Source organism: Vidua macroura, chromosome 3 (genome assembly GCF_024509145.1).
Source record: "Vidua macroura isolate BioBank_ID:100142 chromosome 3, ASM2450914v1, whole genome shotgun sequence".
Taxonomy (NCBI): domain Eukaryota; kingdom Metazoa; phylum Chordata; class Aves; order Passeriformes; family Viduidae; genus Vidua; species Vidua macroura.
The window spans coordinates 93,419,363-93,438,018 of record NC_071573.1 but is presented as its reverse complement, the minus strand read 5'-3'; the positions used below and the strand labels follow the sequence as shown (position 1 = coordinate 93,438,018).

Below are 18,656 nucleotides of genomic sequence, written 5' to 3'. Positions count from 1 at the left end.
ACTCACAAAAGTCTCTTCCTCCCCACTCCTCAGCTCCTGCCATGTCTGAGTGTCCTATCACCAGGCTGAACCACAGGTCCCGGGGCACTTTGCTGTGCAAGGTTCAAGGCCTCTTGCCTCAGGCTGCATCACCCAGAGCTACATGAGCAGCTTGAACTTCAGCTGCTCACGCAGCTATAGGCACAAACTCTATTCCTCAACATTACCCATAAAGAATTTGAGATATATTTAAGGATGTTTAAGGTGTCCTGTAACACTGAGGATGTTAATTCATAATGACTATTAAACTCTTTAACAAACAAAAGTCACTTGGCAGTTCTGTTCCTTTGTAGGACCTGGTAACATTTAACACCAGTCTTTTACTTCCTTAAAGGGTGAATACATTCCTTAATGTATTCTTCTTAATGAATACTTTAAGATGAGAAGTTAGATGCTATTGCACTGTGGGAAATAAACGAGGCTAGTTTTTAATTCTCATAATTGCTATATTCAATGGAATCATTCAGGCTGGCTATCTGTCACAAATGGAACCCCCAGAGACTGATACTGGTCCCCACACATTTTCAATATCTTCAAAAATTATTTGTGTAGTGGAATCGAAAGCACCCTCTTCAAGTTTGCTGGTGACACTGAACTGAGTGGAGGGGCTGACATGTCAGAGAGACCTGGACAGTCTGAAACAGTAGACTAGCAAGAACGGTATGAATTTTAACAGAGACAAGTGCAAAGCCCTGCATGTCTGTTAGAATAAGCAAAAGAGCCTGATACAGGCTCAGATTTGTGTGGCTGGGGAGCAGCCTTGCTGAAAGGACCTGGGACTGCCGCAGTGGACAAGCTGAATACGAATCAGCGGCACAGTGCTGCAGCAAAGAAGGCAAATAGGTTCCTGAGCTGCACCCAGAGCGGCATTACTAGCAGAGATAGAGAAGCAATCATGCTGCTCTTCTCAGCACTTGTCAGGCTTTGTGTGGATTATTTTGTCCCATTCTGGTCCTCACAATGCAAGAAAGACAAGGGCAGATTGGAGATGTCCAAAGCAGGACCATGAAGATGATCAAAGGCTGGAGAACTTACCCTGTGAGAAAAGACCAAAGGAGTTAGGTCTCACCTTCCTGTAGAAGAGAAAGCTCAGAGGGGACCTCATCACAGTATTCCAGTACCTAAAGGGCTCCTCACTTCACTGGGAGCCACAAAGAGAAGACATGGGGCAAGAGGTCCAAGATGCAAAGGGGAATGTTTCATCTTAACATTAGAAAGGACATCTTTACAGCGGGAACCACCATGACCTGCAGCAACCACTCAGGTGACATGGTAGAGTCCCCATCACTGGAGGTTTTGAAGATACAACTGGACAGAGTGCTGGACAGTATCATCTAGGTTCCCTTTCTTGCAAAAGGTTGAACTACATGATCTTGTGAAGTCCTTTCCAGCCTGGATTGTTCTATGATTTTATGAATCTGTGATCTAACTGGAATTCTACTGTTGACTTGCTAACTTCTGCCTTTTCTGGGATTTGGTATATGAAACATGCAAGATATGTTTCTGTGTGGTAACCAGATGTAGTGTCCTAATTGTTTTGTATTTCCTTTACTGTCAATAGAGAGAAATGGTACTTAAAGGGCAGGAGCAGATATCATTGATGATAGTTTAACTATAGATATTTCCATGCTAGAGATGTGTAGATATCTAATGCTCATGTAGATGGATACCATGGCAGGATACTGGGAGTCTTACAGACTTCCTAACCTTTTGATTGAGAATCTGTAGTCTGAAAAATAGGCAACACTCCTAGGAGGCAGTAAATGCACACAGGTTTTACCTAAAGGCTTATAAAGGAATAAGGACTGATAGGTTTCCTACTTAAATGTTCCATTATGGTATTATTACAGAAGATTGTGTCCCTTTCAAGTATCAGCAATGGCAACAAAGAGTAATGTATCTCATTCCAGAGGTAAACATTACACTCAATGTGTGAAAGCCTGTGTAGCTATTTAAGAAATTTCTAGGCCAAGAATGGAGATCAATGGCCATTTTAAGCATTTCTTGGATTAGCACAAGCATACAGTATAGGTCACATTCCTACCTAATTTCTTTCTAAATTTAACTACCATCATAAGAGTAGATTCTCCAGATGCCAACCTCAATGACTACTGTATTTGTATCCTCTCTCTGTTTATGTCTATACACACACATATATATATGTATGCATTCAAAGGAGGGGTCTGTTCTACACATCATGCAGCCAATGCTATACAGAGAAGAGGGTCTGCAATGAGCACACAACGAGCTCAAACAGGTAATCTCAGTCATCCAGGAATCTTGGAAATGATTACAGACTGGCCAAAAAGACACAGACTCAGTGAATTCACCTTTCCAAATCAACTCTGAGACATAATTAGCACAATTTAGTCAGTTCTTAGTAACTGTATACCTTTACCTCTTGAATGTGTATTTAGAAGACAGAGGAACCCACAGTGAATGAATCAGAAGATAATAGTTTCATCCAAGATTTAGTAAGAGAGAAATTTTACCACTCATGAAATCATGCCTGGAATTCAGTTTCAGTGCCACATCATTGGTTCAGTTTTGAGAACAGAAGGTTTCATATCCTCTTTACATATTCTTTCCCATGCAGAAAAATAGTTCTTCATTTTAGGTCTGACATTCATTATACAAGAGACAAATCCACAATAAATCCATGCTTCTTTATCTCCAATGAAATATTTCTAATACAAAAAGTTAGTTTTTTAAGCTTCCCTGGAAGTTAGGAAGGCTTGTAAGTTAAAGCAAGACGACACACTTATTTTGTAGAATAAGGAAGTGTTTTGAGTCTTGTTAAATAGAATATTGTTAAATGCATAATTTCATTTGCTATTTATCCAATGGGTCCAATATATTAGCCATGTAATTCACTTCCAAAAGTAGATTAATTTTCATAATTTCATTTTCCCTATTGCCAATTTAGTATACACCCTTGTTACTAGCATTTAAAATAAAATGTTTTAACTCTTGGACTGGGTCTGGCTGGGATGGAGTTAATCACTGTAGGTGGTACAGTGCTGTGTTGTGGTTTTGTGACCAAAACCATATTGCTATATGAGGTATTGCTGAGCAGCACTTACACAGTGTCATGGCATTCCCACACCATCCCACCAGTGAGGAGACTGGGGTAGCCAAGAATCTGGGAGGCAACACAGCCAGGACAGCTGCACTTAACTGACCAAAGGGATATGCCACAACTTGTGGCATTGTGTTCATCAGTAATCATTTTTTCATTTGATTCTTCATTTCCTTACTAAACCAATAGCCATCTATACTTCAAAATTTTTGAAATCACCAGAGGCAAAAATCCACCTGCTTTAGCTACATCAGCATCAGAGCAGTAATCATGAGTCTGGGTTATTATTCATGGCCTAATCCCTTTCTCTTGGTTTGGTTTACGGAACACATTCTTTCTATAAAAAATGTCTCATATAAAAAAAGAAAAAGTGTATGTGCTTGGTGTAAATTTTAAACAACTAATTATGTGGGGGTTTTTATATTCCAGTTGTATTAAATTGGTTGGTTCTGTGAGGTCTGGTGAGTTTAGATGAAGATTGAATGCTTCATCTTTTTCATGAGAAAGGCAGGCTAATAAGGATAAGTTAAGTCAAAGCTATCAAGGGAAGCTCCTTGAATGTCAGTACCAATTTATATCCCTGTATCTCCTCTATGTGAGGAGCAAGAAAGAGAAAAGAAAGTATTTTTTGAAAGTATTATCAATTAAATTCCACTAATCAAAGTTTAACATTTTAGTGCCCTATTTTCTTCTGAAAACCTCTTCGAATTTGAATACTGACATGCTTACTCCACCTGAAGTCTCCTCCCAAAATCAAGAGCATTCCATAATGGTATCAGAAGTGATAAATACATACTCTTTATGTATATGTGTGAACAAATAAAGACATCTTCTGTCACATACATATCTATATATAAAACTTTAAATCATGGCATATCCTAACCTGAAAAGCTCCCAAGACGCGGTGCTGTCATATCTCCACCATCATATATTTCAAGAGAGTCCCAGTTATGTTCAGTGGCAAAACTGATCACCTGGATCTATAAAACAGGACCACAGAACTTTTTAGGCCAACCAGCCATGTGAATTTTTAAAAGTTCTAAAATCAACAAAATAAAAAGAGAACACATAGCAAAGAAAATAAAAGTAAGAGATTCAAAAAAAAGACACATCAGTGAAAAGAATGTAAATGAAAAATCAATATTCACTTTTTGCATTGTGCTAACTCAGAAAATATAACACAAGGTAAGTAAGAAGGATTTTGCATGTGTGTTGCATCATTTTAAATAATTACTCAAAGTGTAAATGAGCAGATAATCAAGACAGCTGCAGCACTCTCAAGGACTTCAGTAATACCCTAGCAGATAGAAAGAGTTGGTATTTGCATATCAGATTGAAGGATCAGGACCTGCTTTCAATATACTACACAGTTAAAACAGAAAAGTGCTTGTTAATCACTTCTCATTTGTATCCACATGTGAAAATAAAGTAACATAAAATAAAGCTAACCAAAGAACAACAATGAAAAATCCAAAGCAGTAATATTTCAAGTACTCCACTCCCCAATTATAGGATTACTAATTTATGAAATTTTTAGAGAGATAAACAAACAAAGTACTTAATATTCCATTCTTGACAGAATACAGACTTGCCTGAATACCTGATCCCTCAGTCACTATGATTTTCCACACACAATTCAAGCTGTTACCATAGGGTTCAGGGTAACCTGGTGAAAGAATAGTACCTCTGCGCTCAGTAAAATTCCCACTGCATGGCACTGAAAGAAAGTATTATCACAAATTATTACACAACTTAAACCATTTTAGAGAACAGAGAAGTAATAATAATTTTACTACAATCTAGAAAATTATAATAATCTGCTTTTGTAGCGTAAACACATAGCAATAATCTGAAATGAGAATGCATCTTATCTAAAGATGCATATTAATGATACCCAGCATAAGATAAAACCCGCCTGAATAAACAATTCAGAAATGAACTTCATTTTGCAAGTGTGCAGCCTAGAACAGCCCAGCAGCAGAGGCTTATCATGTCTTAGAGTAACAACAAACTGTAAAGACATAATATTATACACAATCATGATGGACAGAAATAATATGAATTTATCCACAACCCAAGAGAGTTCCAATATTGAATCTAGTTGATAAAGCTGTGTAGTACATTAAATATTTTTTAGTGTACACACATTTGGTTCTTTAAGGTTCAAGAAAACAGAACAACAACAACAACAAAAGGGAAAAAAAAAAAATGAAGAAAAAAAAACCCAGAATATGCAGAAAATAGGATACCTGCATTTATTTTTAGAACACTCTAATTAATGCTAGAGTAAATTCCAATGAATGGCAATGACTTTTGAATATAAATCCAAATAGGAAGAAGGCAAAAACATTTCAACATTTACAAAAAACTTTAGTGCTAAGCATTATTTCAGTGCAGGTCTATTGACAGACTAAAGAAAATTAGTTATACTTAACAATGCTATCATTATTCAATGTACATTATACTTTTGCTTGAAAAAATAAATCATTATCCTATGTGTGATAGAAATACACAACAAGTACTGTGTAATAAAACAGGTAAAGACACTTCTGGAGAATTAAATTCTTTCCTGTATTTCATGCCATAGATAAGTCATGAAAATAATGAATGTTCAAGAAAATGTGCATCACACTTGTTCATATAATCTAAGTCATTATATGAAACAATATACTGCCTATGAGCCAGCTGGTACTCAATTATTTCTTGATATGGAAAACTGCTCTTTTAAATTGGGCATGACTGATATTAATCAAAGGAGAGTGAATATATGGGTTAAACACTATTTTCTGAAACAATTCCTGAATCCTAATTCAGAGACGTGTGACAGCACAGACAAAGTAAATGTAATTGCTTACCTACACAGCTTGGTACTGTGTCATTCCACTGAGCTAAGGCATTTGGTACAGACTGACATCGGATAGCTTTTGAGCCTTGTAGCAGATAGCCAGGACTACACTCAAATCGAACAACAGAGCCTGCTGAAAACTCAGAGCCTATTCTCCTTCCATATCTAGGCTCTGGAACTGAGATACACTGTGTATCACTTGTGCGTGGAACAGCTGTATACAGAGAGAAAAATATAGTCATGAATACAAATGACAGTCATGATAAAAAAAAATAGACCAGTAAAAATGCTGATTGTTTCTTGTAGGACAGAGCTTAATTCATGTTACTTGCTCTTCTCCTGTATTCTCAAAGAATAGACTAATGATTTCATGGCTATTAGCTGGAATGTGGTTTTGGGCTGTGCTTGTGTACAGTTATGTAAATGCCATGGCAGCTCAGAGACATTTTGACTTTGGATGCACAGCTTTAGACATGAGAAGATCAGTGGATGTTTCTGTGGCCCTCTTCAATGACAGGATACTACATCTACCACCTACTTCACTTATAAATATGGGGCCTTTGGCTTCTCACTAGAACTTTCCTATTAAAAGACCAGAAAAAAAATTATGGTGTAGATAATCATATATAAAGACAACATAGTATCTTACAAATATTTGATTTATCATATTGGAGAATATAAAGTGATAACAATACACTCTCCAGGCTATTTCAGTGTTTTCTTTTGATAATTATTTTTGTCAATAATGTCTGGGAATTTATAAACCTGATGTGATACAAGAACAGTTAAAAGACTGCAAGCAATATATAAAGAGCAAAATAATAACATTCATTAGAAGCCCACGGGATAGTTTTCCCTTTGGCTTCATTATTTATAAACACTTCTGGATAACAGGTATTTTTTATGCCTACTGACTGTTGCTATTCTGCATGTTGTTCATATATAAAACTTGCTGTTACTACATATCATTTTGTAGTAAATGCCGATTTAAGAACAAACTAAAATATTTATATAAGAAATAACAGAGGTATAATTTGTGTGCAATATCATCTATGTTTTACAATATAATAAAATAAATGTACATTAAAATAAACTTATTAAATATATGCAATTTTTCTGTGTGAGTGGCATGTTCAAAAGCTTTGTTTCACTGGCTTGGTTTGTTCAACAATTAGTTTTAGAGCATCACTACATCTAGATAAGAATAAGTAACACCATGAAAATTGCCTGCCATTTAGTCCCTAAGTAAACGACACAAAATGGCAACCAGGGAGGAAAGAAAAAAAAGGTGGGTGTTACACTTTATTCCTGGAAAATTTTCAAGCATGGTGCTTCTGGCTCACTAATGTAAACATAATCACAACTTTATTTATTAGTGAAGTGTGATATTTCTATCTCTTCATGGGTACAGCTGTATACATCCCCACCACACCTGTTCAGCTACCCTGGTCACTAAGTAAAAGACAAGGTGTATAGAGCCTATACATACTTATTTTAATATTGAAAACTTTACGCTCATCCTATTTCTTATACTGTCATTTGCTCTATTCAGAATCATAATTAGATTTTAAGTAATTGTAAATTCTCTAAAAATTTACATTTCTTAACAATTTGGATACAGAACACTAATTGAAATCAATTCTATTTTAAATCTAGCATTTAACATGCACCACATTTTAGCAGAATAATGAAAGTTGTCATTTATTATTACGTTATGTTCTACCAGTTTAAGCATTGCTACCATCTATAAGAGTTAAGTTTGCCCAAGTATTACTTAATGTAGAGAAAAGCTTTTTCTAAGAAGACTTAGAAATAATTAATACTAGCAATAAAAGAAAAATACAAAAGAAAAAGACACCGTAACATGTATTTTTCTTCTAAATCAGTACATTGGTTGGTTGCAGATTTTAACCTTGAAAGCTACAGAAAGTTGTAAAATGTACTCAGGATTTAAAGAATGGCCAGAGGTAAACTAGCATATTCCTGGGTAAATGCACAATACTGCAAAACAAAAGCAAATCAATTTTATTAAGTATTTTAAAATGGTTAAACACCTTAGACAGTTTAAACAAACAACTTACCTTTCAGCAAACTTAATATACCTGCCTTTGCTCAAATACATAGGAATTTATCATTAAGTTCTCAATAGGACCTCAGTATCACACAGATGCTCTATGAAACTTGTTCATGCATGCAGTTCTAACCCTGGCAGGAAACCGTTCTGCATTTGTGGAAGAAAAATGATGAAACCATAGTTCCATGATTTCACAGAGTCACAGTTCTTCCTGATGATAACCTGCAGGCCAGATGCAGACTGCCAGGTCAATTCAGCTGACCCAGCTTGCTATTTTTTGCTCTTTTATTTGGATTAACAGCCTTTTCTCTACCCACGTGTCTTCTGCACCAGCACTATTTCACTCAAACCTTTTTATTCCATGTTATTGTATAATGACTACACTTGAATAAATGATGACTTCACAACTGCCTACATGATGATGACTGCTCACACATCCAATCTGTCATATGCCTGGAACTACAGCTTCTGCCATGTAATTAAGCATTAATCCATCCCTTGGTCAGAGCTACTTGTTCAAATGGCCATTTTGGCCATGAGATAAATCATTCACAGTTATGTGACAGCACAGGGCTCAGTACATTCTTGTGGAAAAATCAGTTTAGATTCAGGAAATTAATAGTTAATTATGCTTACTTTATTACCAATTTTACACAAGTTTCTGATCACTGATTCAGGAATTAAAAAGAAAGAGGACACAAAAAATGAATCAAGTTAATGAAACAATTTTACTTCATTCTCACCAGGCTTAGGCTCAACTTCAAACACCGATCCTCCCCTTCTTTTTCTCAACTTCCTTGTGTCCATCTTTGTTGTACCAATGAGGTGAGAGGCAGCACAGGAAGTTGGGGTATGTGCTCTCTTTTTGCTTTCCCCCACCTCCCCTGCCAACGTACTTAGCATTTTACTCATCTTTATCCTCCTTTTTGCTTCTTCGGGTTTCCACATCACCCTGTTTCTTAATGTTTCTCCTCCAGTGGGGGTCATCCATGTGCTACAGTTCCTCAAAGATGTCCTGTACTGCAGAACAGTACTTTCACAGGCTGACAACCCCTCTGAGGTGTTCTCACTCCAGCAGGTGTCCCTTTAGAAGTACAAGCCCTTTGGCAGGGAGTGCCTCTTTCCAAGAGTGCCTCCAACAATTCCTCCAGCAGTGTCTCTAGCAGCACATACCCAGAAGCACCTCTGCCCCAAAGCAGTTGTCACTCTCAAATATTTCTGAGGCACCACATGTTCCTCTGACTAGTGGGAATTTTGGCATGTGAGAGATTGCTTATACCAGCTTCACAGGATGCTGTTTGTGAATGGCACATGGTAGCTTAAGGCCTCCTTCCACGCAGGTCACCACCTCAGCCACCTGCTAGTTAAACTTTTAGCTTCTCACATGTCCAAAACCTATCTGTCTTACCTAAGAAGCTACATGAACTGACTGAAAATTTCAGCATCTGTCCTGGTATATTTTCCATTCATTGTGTGGAAGAAACTCTTGCTCAGCCTCCTCTGGGAATACCATCCTTCCCTAGGTATTTTTTCACTCAATTTTATAAAAGAGAGGAAACCATAGAAAGAAAAATATTTCCCATTTCTCTAACCTTTGCCTAGCAACCACATCTGGAGAATCCCTACAACAGCTGTGCAGGCAAAGGACATTTTTTAAGTCAGATTTAAGAACATCCTATAACTTTCAGTAATAGCATTAGGAAATTTGCATACATACACTAGTAATCTATACTTTTTTTGTGTAACTATACCTTTTAGCACCTCTCAACAAAGAATGTCAGATCATCTGGTTTCATTATAATATTGCCTTATGAAAGGTATTTTCCTCTAAGCAAGCTATCTTTGACATGATAGCAAATGTAGGGGCAGCTTACTAACACTCTTAAATTAGTTCACACACCAGAAATACTTTTTGAGACTAAAATCTGACATTTTACTGAGATCAGCCCTGACAGCCAAAAACATCCATAGCTGCAGTTGTATCAAAATATTCTATTGCCAGCAAGAAACATTCAATGACATTTAAAACTGATATTTTGCTCAGTTTTTTAGAAGTTTTACTAATATGCTGGTAATGGTTACTATAAGGCAAGAAATGCTAAAGATACAAAATCACCATGAGGTACTGTTTTTTTAAATCCTCCTCCCCCCTCCGCTCCCCCTCCTTTTAAAAAGAACTGCCTTGAGCATAGATGCAATGCAAGCTATAGGTAGTTCCACAGTGCTTAAAATGGGATTTAAATAGTTCATGGAAAAATGTAGTATACTTTCTAACATCTATAAAAAGTTAGGAAAATAGTTCTGTTTCTTTAAAAGGTTACACAACTGACAGCTCAGCTGAAATGCCTCCAAGATTATTTCAGTTGGAAGAGACCTACAACAATCATCCAACTGCCTTTCCAATTCAAGACTGGCCAGGTTAAAACATGTTATTAAGGACATTTTTCAAATCCCTCTTAAACACTGACAGGCTCAGGGCATCAATCACCTCTCCAGGATATCTGTTTTAAAGTAGGACATAATGTGTCCTGGTAGCACATATAAAATAATATTAACATTCTTAGTTCTGCTCTCTAATTACATTTAGCAGACAAAGTGAGGCTGTGCATTTTATTCTTGTTACAAATTAGATCAACTTGATTTTTAAAGCCACAATCTTCTTTTACTCTTATTTTCCTTTGTCTTCTTCATCCTAGTATACTAACTTTCTTAATAATCCTCTTTAAAATATCAATTGGCCTAATAAACTAGTTAATGCATTTGTATTTTATATCAAATAAAAAAGACAAGTATTAAAATGCCATAAATTTTTGGATGGTGGAAAGGTAATTACTTTACTTTTTAAGGAGGGAATTCTGTACTGCTGTAGCCTGAGTTATAAAAAATATAAACTCTTGTTTCTTAGGTGATGTCATGGCAGGAAGACAAGCATAAAAATGCCTGAAAAAAAAAATCTTAGTCTTCTTATATGTGATTGTTCTTAGCATATATCAACATACCTGACCCTAATATTTTGGAAGACTCAATATTCATTTAGTCTCATATTAACAGACACTCTTTACCTAATGCATTAATTACAAGGAAATGGGATCATCTGAGAAAATAAATAGATGGCATATCCAGATAAAAAGAAGTTTTTGAGAAAGTGGCATCAAAAAAGCCATTAAAACTGAATCAGAAGCTAAAGCCCCTGTCAGTTGCTCAAACCAGAATGTGAAATAAGGCAAGCAATAACTTTTTCTCCCTCAAGCCTTCCTTTTAGCTTTTGCCTATTGTGTTGTCAACCTAGACTTCGCAAGCTGTATCAGAGAGACATTCCATTTTCTATAGTAATTATCCTCCATTTTTCAGTCAATGTTTCATACCACTGTGAAACAAAATTGAAATCAGCCCAGTGGAAAAGTGAACAGGGAAGAAAGTCAACCTGAAATAGAGGGCAATAAATAAAATGATTGACTTTGCAGACCAGATTACTGTGTTCAGTGTGAGAGTGGATGTCATTTTTGAAGCATTTAAAAGGCTAGCAAGCAAGTGGTCATTGAAGTATGATCACATGCTTTATAAGAAGAGAAAAAAAAAATCTCAAAAAGATAAAGCTCACCACTAACTCATTAACCAATATATTTATACATATATAACTGTATTTAGTAAAGCTCTTAAGATATATTTTAAAATACATTAAAATCCCATGGTATTTAAATAGCTTCATGAATTTTGTGAGACAAATAAAGTGACTTTTCCTGACTCATTTTGTGCTCTCATTTGTTAAAATCTATTTCTTACAGTTCCTAAAAGCATAAATGTCTGAAATGAGGCATAGCATTGTGCTCACCTGGAGACTTCCTGTTCAATAGCACTCTACATGTGTATATATGCAGCTAACAGAATACGGCTATGAATTCTTCAAAAGCAGCAAAAAGTAACACTTCAGAGTGTTAACACTGAGTAAGACAAATATGTAATTCATATGCAAATGGATAAGAACTCAAATGCTGAAAGCTCTTTTCTAATTCCAGAAGTTTATAGTCCTCCTCTTTTACAGGTAATTTTGGATGAAAAGTTTTAATGCAAGTGTATGTAAGATACGTTTGATGTGCAGTCATGGTGATATCTTTCTATTGACACAGGAGTCAGAAGGCTTAAAAATCAGTCCTAACAAGCTTCTTACAACTGTGGAAATATTCTTCAGGGGAGACAGTTCTTTCCATTTATTTTTTGTGTCAAACTAGGACACTAGAACTCCACATAAAGAACTCCAATCTTTAAAAAAAAACAAAAACAAAAACAAAACAAAAAAAAAAAACAAAAACAAAACAAAACAAAAAAAAACCACCAAAACTATCCCAAACTAGTTTTATGCATTACTTTAGTAAAGGTGTGCAATGACTGTCTAACTAAGCTTACTGGGTATGTATGCAATACATCGAGTGAGCTGCCCAGAAGTCAGTCCCTTTGGGACTGCCTCTTTTGCCTGTACAGGCATTGAATGTGTAAGCAATGCTCCCGGTGTCACCAGACTGCATTCAAGACTCATGGATCAGCTAAGTATACTCAGCTGCCCAGCAGAATGCTAACAGACTTGGCCATGCCGTAGCATTCTTGCATTTCAAATGCAGTGTGCAGACATGCACAAAATGTCTCCTCAAGTTCAGCTGGGTCAGAAACAGACCAGCAAGTCTCCCACCCATGCTTCAATACTGATATGGCCTGATGGTCTCTGCCGCAGCAATTTTTTCTCCGAGCTCTTCAAGACAGAATCCTTAGCAGCCTGAACAAAAACTCTTGAAAAATCAACTGGGAATACTGAGATAGACTAATACAATTAAGCACACTCCTAAACCCCTTGAGCTCACTCAGCAGTATGGGAGCAACAGATTGCCGACTACTGAGAAAATCTGGACATACTCAAGTCTGGACAGGATGAACACAGACAACTGCTGTTACAAAGCCAGTCTGCCATCAGGAGAAGTCCTTGATCTCTGGAAAAAGGTTAAGACTACACTCACATTTAAAGCAATACATTAAGGCTTATGCACAATTAAAAATAATACAATTCATTAAATTGGCACCAGCGTCTTCCACCAAATGCAGACATGTTTACCTTGGTAAACAAAGTGAAACCCCCTGGCTGATGCCCCACTCTTAGCACTGAATCGCAGAAGTATTTGATTAGATGTAGCCAAAGGCAATGTCTCTCCTACAAATGGAAACAGAAAATAAATACACAAAACAGAAACAACAGTTATAGCCCTTCTATATGTAATCAAATATGCTGTTAAAACACACAGTTTAATGTTTTCCTCTATAGTTAAAGAAAACACAAATAACATTGTACAAAATTAAATTTGACATTTCCAGAATAAAAAGACTTAATGATTCAACAAGAGAAACCTTCTGGAATTTACTGCAGCAGCTGGAACTAGAGCTCCAATAAACTACTTGACGGAAGAACCCTACTGCTGCTTGTGGTCAAAATTATTAGAAGACTTTTCAGTTAACTCTTTTCTGTGACTGAGAGGTTTACTTTGCCTTGCAAAACACATTAAACAAATACAAGTATTTGAAAAATCCCACAGGAATCTTCATGGAATATTTACCATTTCAAGACCAAAACAGAGAGAGCAAACTCATGACTTGTTTTATGTAGTGGCTTCAATAAATATGTGGTCACACATGAACTATATTATATTATTAACTTTCTTATGGCATTGCAAATTTTATTTCTGATTTGAGGATTAATAAAAATATTTAATATACTTTATCTCCTTTCCTGGCATATTTGTCAGGAGTCATGATGAAAGTTCAATAATGAAACACTATAGACGAAATTGCAGTACTTCTACAACAATTCCACTACATATGACTACTGTTTTTATTCTTCCTGGACTGTATGAACCCATATTTTATTAAATTCTTCAGAAATGAATGATGATTTAAAATATCATCTATAAATAGGTATCTAAGTCTTTCATTTTGATTAATCTTATATTATTGCAACTAGAGATTCCATGTAGGAGAATCCTATCCTGAATCAATGAAAATCAGATATGTCACAAGTAACAAATAAAAATCAGAAGTTTAAATACCCTTCAAGTATTTTTAAATGTCTGCTGTGAAAACAGACATTAGTTCCAATATTTATATGACAGTTTGATGCAGTAAAATTTGGTGTTGGGATCATCTGTTTAAAATTTAAAAACTTAATTTTGTTTTGTTGCTGAATTTTTGTCAGTAATTAAACGAATCTAAGGATTTTTTGTGAACTCATGGCACAAATAGCTGGATTCACCAGAGGAAAATTAAGAATTGAGTTTTTCATGTAATAATATATTTGCTATAAATCAAATAGATATGTTACATTCTATTCCTATTAAGTATTTCTCCAATTATTCAAAGTAAAAACCTAGAAGCCATGAATAGCCCTGCACTGCAAAAATATTAAACTCGCATATAAACTCTCCAAAATACTAGAAGTGTTTGACAAAACACATTAATAGCTGCAGAAATATAAAAAATATACTTACATATTACTGAAGATGAACACATTCATTATATATGCACACATTGGAAATCTGACCATGTTGAAATCCATATAAGCTTAATTATGATTTCACAGGGTCAACATTTTGCTATAGTTACCTGAATTCAACAGCTGGCCTGCTTTTAGTCTAAGTGCATGTTCGCATACAGATAATTGCATTTTGTAAATACAAGTAATTTGTGTAAATTAGTCATTCAGAATATGTAGATGTGTATTTCAAAAGGTTTAAGGGCAGAGAAGAAAATTATACCATCCAATCTGCCCTCTTACATAGAGATCTGAGAACTTCATTCAACTTTTTCTACACCCACCCCAGGATCAGTTCTTGCCTAGCCATATGTTCCTGAATAATGTCTTGATTCAAAGATTTGGAAGGGTATTCCACTTTACTTAGCATCCTGTTCAAATAATTTTATTTCCAAAGTAAATTCATAACACTCTCCTGATTATTTTTCCCACACTGAGCTGTGTAAGAAATGTATACTTCTTTATTAATTACCTGAGTGGGATCCAGACAGAGAACTAAGAAGTCTAGCCTGAGAGTTTTCTCCATCAAATAATTCTGCCACATCATTCAAAGCTGTCTGAAAATAGGCAAATTGTCCAAACACAACTACATTAAAAAATAAAAAAAAAAAAAAAAAGAAAAAAGAAAAAAGAAAAGCACAGAGAGGGAAAAAAAAAAAGAGAGGAGATAAAAAAAGAACTTAGTCTTCAAAATTAAATTGAAGGATGTATTTCTGTTTGTCTTATTTATTAATGAATTCGTGCATAAACTTTTCAATTTATACAGTTTTCTAACATGATAAAACAGCTGCATTAAATTTTGCAGCAAGAATATTTTTTTGTTTTCATTATTTCCATATTTTTAATTAAAACCAAATTTATTAAATTATGCTTTCACCAAAACTGTGACCTCCAGTCAAACAAGTCTTATTGCTTAGGTACCTATGAGAATAAGAAAATAGAATATCCAAACAGAAAGGTTTGTACCAAAATTACATTGCCAAATATAGCAACTATTAAGGATCATCTATTTGCACATAGGATTAGTTGCTTACCTGGTTTTAGTCTGAGGAAATTTTTTTAAACTTACTGATTTTTCAAATTTTTAAATTTGCATTAGTACTTATTTTATTAGAAGGCTATAAAAACTGATCAAATATTTAAAAATAGCAGTCTGTTACCAGCTTTGACATATTGCTACACCTAATTTGTACTTCATCTGTACATAATTTAAAGTATATTAATAAATAATTTAATATTACATCTCACTAAATATCGAGTAGTTCCCCAAATTCAAATATCATCTAACAGAAGACACCTGAAGTAAAACCAAGTCAATAAAAATATTATTCTGTCATTCTAGCCATCTATATTTTGTTTACAGCTGAGTCCTTACAGGTTTCATTGTACACAGAAAGTACTAAATGCATTAAGTTGCTGTTAATTAAGCCTCTTGGTAAGTAAGTACTAAAATGAATCTTACTACTATTTGTCTAGACTTAGGAAAAACCTGCTTTGCAGGAAACTACACCTAACATACAATTGCTTGAGTTTTAGAGATTCTGTCCAAGTATTTCAACACATTGAAATAATAAGTTTTGTGATTTTTCACAAGCATTTTTGGTACTTTCATGCAGAATTGCTTTCACTGTACATCTTAAACAAATGTGATTCCACTCATCTTACCCTTTCATAAAATGAAAGACAGGATGTTAGAATGTAAGAGGAATATAAGAGTTTGTTCTCTGACACCTGATTTTACATTGCAGGAAGCATGAATGAATGATTATCCTATGATGATCAATAATGTAAACAATGAAGGTATTCAGGATATGCTTAGATAGCAAACATAGATGTCTTATCTGAAGTCAGTTAGTTACTCTAGGGAGAAGTAAAAGGTTAAAATTCTAGAATAATTTTCCGTATCAGGAATATATTTAGTTTTATAAATAATTTGCAATACAATGTAAACCTAAAGTCATTACTCCACATAAAGGACACTTAAACAGTTGGGCAATGATAATGATTGATAAATCAATAAAAAAAAATCTTACCAAATTCTTTAGGGACAGTTATTGAGTAATGGCAAGTCTGTCCAGCAGTGTAATTATGAGGATAATTTGGTGATAAAACCACTCCCTCTGATCCCGTATACTGCCCTCCACATGGTGCTGGGAACAAATACAGAGAAACATGTTATATTAATTAGAGCTGTCTATATTAGTTACATCTGAAAAAAAAAATCTAATGATCACAAAATTACATAATCTTTCAAAATGACATGGTATTTTAATTTTGTTTTCCTTTTGTTTGGCTTACCTGTTCTGAAATATCTAGTTGTTCTTTCTCAGGAGATAATTTTATTAAAATTTCTTGAAAATTAGAATTCATGAAAGTTTTACTTGACTGCATGTTCACATAGGACTGGAAATATAAGTTATTTAATTGAAAGATACTGTAAACACAGGCTTTAGGTCCAGTTTTCTTTTAAATATCTGTCTATATCTATCCATGTTAAAAACAGGTCAGTAAAATATATGGTACTGCATTAAAAATGGCACAGAGGAATACATGGATATGCTGACACTACCCTACAGAATGCCAAAAATTCTGCTTTGTGAAAGTATGCTTGAATTGCTTTATTTTCATATCTCACTAGATGATTATAAAAATTGCACATAGATTATTATATATATAAAAAAATCTTCAGCTTCATATGTATGATAAAAAAAAGCAACAGAAAGCTAAGAGAAACTTTTTAGAGCTACAGACGTTAGAAGACATATTTAAGAACAGTGGAACTCCAATTCCCCAAGACAAGTCAAGATTTATAAGAGTAGTAGTTCTGTCTGTATCACGAGAAAAACAATGAACAGTGCATGCACGTATAGGCTGTAAATGTGGCATATTAAGGGACAGATGGAGGGACTATTTTTAAGTTCTCCAAATATCTCCTTGTGCTGGATATTGAGTAAATAGATTTCTATATACTGAAAACAAAGTATTGTTGTCACTCTTCTCACATTTTGGAAAATCCTGGCTTCCTATTAAAATCTTCATTAAAAGATAAGTCTTGTATTAAATTAGTTACATGCAATTCAGTGCTCTTTTTATTGTGAGAAATTATTTCATAAAAATAATCATTTTCACCAGAATAACAGATTGTTGTAAGAAGTTATCTTACCCAATAAAGCAATAATGAAACTATTTTATAAATAAATAAATGGATAAATAAGCTTATTAAAAATAGCACAGTCACATTAATTTGTTTTTAAGCAATGAAGATATCATTCCACTATAAGAAACAAAGTAAATCAATATAGCCCCGCTGTGGGCATCTTGCATATAGCAGAGTACAACCTAACAGCTTCCTGGAAACTGACCCAGAGGAGGACCTATGGCCCAGGTGGACAACAAGGTCATTGATGAAAGGCTATGAAAGTACCTTGTTACCAACTCCTGGCTCTGCAGACCTGGCTCATGTGCTGTGGAGCTCTGCCTAGTGAGTGAGCCTGTACTTTGGCTGTCCTTGGCTCTTAGCTCTTGTTGAGCAGACCTGTTCTTTCTGCTCCCTGACAGGTCTTTAAAATCATGCTTGAAATATCTGCACAAGATTGACTTCCTTATACAAAAAGGCAGCAATTAATACTACAAATCCATGTCTTCTCTTAGCTGCTTATGAATTATTCAAAAATCCAATGTAATGATAGAAGATGAGAAATTTGATCTATCAGTAGGCAGAATAGGATTATGTGGCTGAGGTGAAACCCAAATATCACAAGGAATTGGTTCACGGCATGAATTTAAAATCTTCATTATTTCCTTCTCTTCTTGCTTTGAGGATATCAGAAACTGTGCTACTAAGTCTGATTACCACACGAAATTCTCAATTCATGACCATTTCACTACAATGAATGTGTATCACACTTAATTTAAAACAAACTCTAAAGTTATGGAGTTATAGAAATATTTCCTTATAAATTGTTTTTTTGATAATTAAAAATCTAAAATTTTGAAGGCGATCATTTTTCAACATAAATAAATTAGTACTTTATGGACCTTATTAACTAAT

General features: G+C 34.8%; 1 protein-coding gene across 1 annotated transcript in view; it reads right to left on the bottom strand.

Moving 5' to 3' along the window:
* The window catches only part of CSMD1 (CUB and Sushi multiple domains 1), a 1,093,428-nt gene that overhangs the window by 147,297 nt on the left and 927,475 nt on the right, over nucleotides 1-18,656 (bottom strand). The window contains exons 31-36 of the mRNA XM_053974810.1: nucleotides 16,639-16,755; nucleotides 15,078-15,191; nucleotides 13,139-13,234; nucleotides 5,974-6,177; nucleotides 4,711-4,835; nucleotides 4,002-4,098 (exon numbers count right to left, since the gene is read on the bottom strand). Coding sequence (XP_053830785.1) covers nucleotides 4,002-4,098; nucleotides 4,711-4,835; nucleotides 5,974-6,177; nucleotides 13,139-13,234; nucleotides 15,078-15,191; nucleotides 16,639-16,755 — 753 coding nt within the window. The remainder of the gene's footprint in view (nucleotides 1-4,001; nucleotides 4,099-4,710; nucleotides 4,836-5,973; nucleotides 6,178-13,138; nucleotides 13,235-15,077; nucleotides 15,192-16,638; nucleotides 16,756-18,656) is intronic.